Genomic DNA, 5,000 nt, shown 5'->3' on the forward strand with positions numbered 1-5,000 from the left:
ACAAATGATACAAAATACCATTAATATTTTTAATGTGAATTTTAACAGTGATTGATCACAATTAAATTATTATTCATGGTCTTCATCTTCAGTTTGTTGGTTTGAGCAAATTATTCAAAGTAATAAGATAAATGACTAACTTTGTTGTTCTAAGAGTTATCAGAATTTTATTATTATTGCCAATAGCAGGCACACTGTATTTTGCGTGTGAATATCATTGCACATTCTAAATTATAAAGTAATTAGGATAGTACACGCACTCCCATTAATATTGGTCAATAGCTGTGTTTAGATGAGAGTATGTAAACACAGCTGTGACATCACACAAATTTTGATTGGTTATGTGTTGTCAGACGCACGTTTTGATTGGCTGGTTGGAAATATGGGCGTGTATGTTTTGCAAACCCTTGACTGTGTCTCAGGTTTGCATAACTGTTGAGAATTCTCCCAATTCCGCTTGGCATTTAGATGAGGCTATGTAAACATGGAAAATGTCCTCTATTGCTCAAATAACACAACAAAATATAACTTTTTGATCGGTTGCGTTATCTCAAGAGAAGCACTTCCAGAAGGCAGTTTTCTATTAAGCAATGGTCATTGAAGCAGATTCAACCAAGCACCTGTTGGGTGCATCTGGCAAAATCGTCCAAAATGCATGTGGGGCTTCTTTTTTATGGTGCAAACAGGGACAGTCTGAATTATGTTGATCTCTTTTTAGCTGACTAAACATTCACTCTGACGAAGGGCTAACACTCGAAACGTCAACTTTCCAAATCATTCATGGTGGTAATTTGACCTTTATCAAAATATTTGATAAAACCAAATTTTCCTGTTAATTGTGACACTGTATGCAATCAATGTAACATGGAGACAATTTAGCATGTAACGGGGTCCCTCATGCGTGAGCCCAAGTGTTGACGCCTGTCGAAGAATAGGTTATTGGCTAAGCTCTTCTGACCCTACAATTTACCAGTTTAATAAATTATATACTAGCCCAAACAGCGATGTCAAAGTTAACCAACAGGTACCCAATTTACTGTGGCCATAGTACTCCTCTGAAAACTGAGAACCCAAAAGTTGTTTTTCAGTAGCTGTGTACCAGCAGGAGAATCCTTCAAGCTCTCCTCCTGATAAGAAACTATCCAGAAGATGCAGGTTGTCAAGATCACTTGAGATTGAACTTGACAGGAATTTATCCATTTTTTGGATAGCCCCCTTGCCCCCTTTATCCCCATTTTTCATCAGGGGCTGTAGTCCCTTTTCATCAGGGGTTGCTCTTAACTGAAGCCTTTTGTATTAACCTTAGTTGTATGATTTTCTTATAGCTAATGCAAACTGGACATGGAAGGAATCAAGTTCCAACTTAAATGCGATATTACACAAAGAAAATATACTTACAAATTTCATTATTGCAATAAGAGAATGTAACAAAAAAGTACGCGATAACCGGGTTAGCTGTTGGCTTAATCTTTTCTTCCTCACCACGGGCATATTCAAAAGGAGTCAAGGCTTTGCGTTGCTACACACATGAACAATAATTACACTGTAAACACATGAATCGATCGAGCTTAGTCAAAAATCCTGCGTAACATATAACCAGCTGACCTTGCTTCTTTTTTTCTCGCGTCCCACACCTGGTGAAGGACGGGCTCTGCTGCACAGACTTCCTTCTTTTAGATCGGATAACCGACTCGTGCTGAGCTTTCGAATGAACTACCGTCTTTATAAACTCCTGAAATGTCGTGACCGTAACGTAAGATCTACATATTCGCGATGGTAATAAACCATCGTCGACAGAAATTTTCAAACCAGAAAACTCTTCTCAATCCCGTACGATTCCTTCCCTAATTGTCTTTCCACCAAATAAATCCAAAGGATGGTTGTTCCTAATAATATATCTGTTGCAAGTACGGCAAACAGAAAACAGAATCCCTTCGGCCACTCTCTTCTGATTTCTTCCGGTTATCATTTTATTGTGTTCCCATCTGACCAATCAGTGGCGAGAACGGATTGGAACCTGCCAGAGCTCTCGATCCGAGGCGCTGGCCAAGAGGATCGCAGCTCTGGGAACGAGGAGAATGCCATCTTGAGAACTCACTTCACGATAAAGAACTCGGCCCGATCTTGTTACGTCATCCAGATTAAAATATTTTCGGATTTAGCGTTCACACAGTTAAACGGCTAGCGGTCATTTTGAAAAAAAAAAAAAAAACCGCTTATAATGTGGGTGATACAGCCATACTATTTTTCTTTTAAAATTGTCCATGTAAATTTACAACTTGCTTAGCTAAGGTATGGTAATAATTGTCTTTCCTTGTCTTGTCCTATCCAGTGATAAAGTCTATTATGCCAGCAAATAACTGCTTTGATTGTAGCAAAATAATCCACCAACCTTCGCAATTCTTATTGTTCGACCTGAGTTCGTAACCAGGATGACATGCACAGCGGTGCCCGCCAAGAGTATCTTGACAAATCTGCTCACATCCACCGTTGTTTTTTCTGCACTCATTTGTCTCTAGAAAAGGAGAAAAGGCAAAGGCCACATTGCAGTGGATCGCTTCTTTCCTGTATTGAGTTTTCTAAAAGGCAGAGGAAAGGGAGGGCCGATGACAAATTGGCCTTAAGAGTGCGGACAATGGGAGGAGTAGTTTTTTTAAAGATAACCAAGATCACCGAAAGACAAAGACATGTGCGAAATCAACAGGAGAAACTAGCGGAAATTCAGGGAATTAAAATTTCCCGCTCCCTATTTACCCAGGGTCTCGTCCCATGTCTTCCACGAATACGATTTGTGCAAATAATTAAAAGGGGAACTGAAGGCAAAAAATTAGCATTTTTTATTTACACTTTAGACCATGCACAATGATGTTTTAAACTTTTTTTCTGGCATATCCGTCGTTTTTCCACCTCCCGCATGGCAGTCCGATGCACAACCAACTGAGCCACCGGTGCGCGGTGTATAATTCTGGTTCACGGTTTAAACTCCTATTTGACGTAATTAAAGACTGTTGAGTTAACGAGATTTACAGAACTCTTAGCATGGTATAGCTTGCTTTCCTTTTATTACCTGAGAAAAAGTTTAAATAAAATCCCGGCTTGCTGATGGTTCCATCAGAGGCAAACTGAATGGTTAATTGACTGCTGTTACCCTTAAGCTCTCCTGGAAGGTTTTTACCACAGAATCGTCCCAATACAGATGAAGTCTCACTTGGTCCATCGTAGATTTGAAGGTAATCGTAAATACAGTTGTTGTGGCCTTCAATATCAAGGGCATTGAAACGTATTGCCACCCTAAAATGCTAAAGAATACAGATTGCTTAAATTTCACCTTCACCTGTTAAGAGTGCACGAGGCCCTCGCAAACGGCGGGTATTGCTCTTTCTTGTACTGGAGTTCCAGCAATTCTTTAATTTATCATAAAAGGTAATGTGCGGGTCTATAAACCAGCTACCTCCCAAAGAGTTAATCAACACTGAAAGATTGTAAAGGGGGTGTACAATCTTTAGTCCTTTTCCGGGTAGACTAGAAAGTCTAACCATCTGCAGATAAAATTACGAAGGCAGCACTTACTCCTTACTTATATTTAGACTTTCGGTGTTCCGGCCAGGGCTTGAGACCACCATTACCCGATGCGCAGCTAACCACCTACCACATTGCCTTATAAAACAATACAATAAAACGTGTAGCACACGTTTACGTTAATGGGTTAAAACTTGAATTTTTTGAGGGTCTCTTTGAAACTGATTCCCACACTATGATGATCATTCTCCGATGCGAATCGTTTTCATCTGTTCCAAAATTCAACTTTATCATATCACATATATTCTCCGAAAAAGCAAAACTGCCAAGAACCAAAGTTAGTCAGGGTTGTTACGTCATTTAACAATAAAGGGAAAGAATACCTACCTCAGGCAAAGAAATTGTCCAGGTACATTTCGTGTTTGATGGATATCCATGGGGATACTTTGGGGATTGGATGGTGCCTTGGTTTGTTCTTATTTGACCTCCGCATACAGCTGAAAATTCATAAAAATGGTTTATGCCTGGTATATTAGCAATGGAGAGAGAGGTATAGTCCGGAATGAATTAGGGACTTGTGAATTTAATTTAAGGTTACTGCTAACCTTTTCGGTCTCGAATTTTGCAAAATGTTAAAAAGCTACCAATAAGATAGCTCATTATATTTGTTCTCTTGTAAAAAAGAAAATATTTAAAATTGTTTTTTTCTTGCGGAGTTATTGCAAATTTTGTGTTTTTCGTGACTAAAATGTTAATCGAATCCCCCAAGGTGTTATGAGATGTCAACACTCGTTAACACCCGAACAGTGTGAGGTTGAGATCTTCACTTTATCGCGTGTTCAGGTCGCCATTTATTTGTAGTCGATGCGGTTGTGTTAAAGGAAAATGCGAGGCGATATCATCCTTACTAGGCCATGAAACGCATGAAACGGGGAGAGAAGTCGAAACGAGAATTGATAATTTTCCCTGGGTGGTAAAAAGTATGAAGAAGCCCGGTTCACAAAAAAAAAGAAAGATTCCATCGAAACAAAGAAAACTCAGCTCGCTGCTTGCGACAAGGGCTCAGTCTGCAATCAGGTATAAATAATCTATGACAAATGCTGCAGCGCTGAATGCCTCTCTCGGGGGCCTTATTACCTCGATTTTCATTAGTTAGCGGCATCATCGCGGCATGATCCCATTCACACCCGCATCGACAAAGTGTAAACAACGAATCCGACGAAAACAACTTATAACGAGGACGGAAAAAACACTTACCAATTGCTGGATTAGGATGGAGAGCGAATGAGACAGTGAAAACGATTTCGATATATATACGAGGTTAGTGACATGAATTTACATTTGGTGGGAAAACTACGGCGTGCAATTACGACACTAAACACAAGGGCAAAAAATAGGCGTTTGTACCGGCAAAAGAAAGAAACAAAAGCGTAATAATATGGTTTCCATGGAGATAGAAACGTATTAACATGTTGAAAACA

At 39.5% G+C, this 5,000-nt stretch overlaps 1 protein-coding gene across 2 annotated transcripts in view; it reads right to left on the reverse strand.

Moving 5' to 3' along the window:
* Positions 1-5,000, reverse strand: part of LOC138000641 (tolloid-like protein 1) — a 49,193-nt gene that overhangs the window by 15,990 nt on the left and 28,203 nt on the right. For both annotated transcript variants that reach the window (XM_068847195.1, XM_068847196.1), the window contains 3 exons: positions 3,907-4,016; positions 3,068-3,299; positions 2,393-2,515 (listed from right to left, as the gene is read on the reverse strand). In XM_068847195.1, the coding sequence (XP_068703296.1) occupies positions 2,393-2,515; positions 3,068-3,299; positions 3,907-4,016 (465 nt within the window). The remainder of the gene's footprint in view (positions 1-2,392; positions 2,516-3,067; positions 3,300-3,906; positions 4,017-5,000) is intronic.

The sequence above is a fragment of the Montipora foliosa genome, chromosome 4 (genome assembly GCF_036669935.1).
Source record: "Montipora foliosa isolate CH-2021 chromosome 4, ASM3666993v2, whole genome shotgun sequence".
Taxonomy (NCBI): domain Eukaryota; kingdom Metazoa; phylum Cnidaria; class Anthozoa; order Scleractinia; family Acroporidae; genus Montipora; species Montipora foliosa.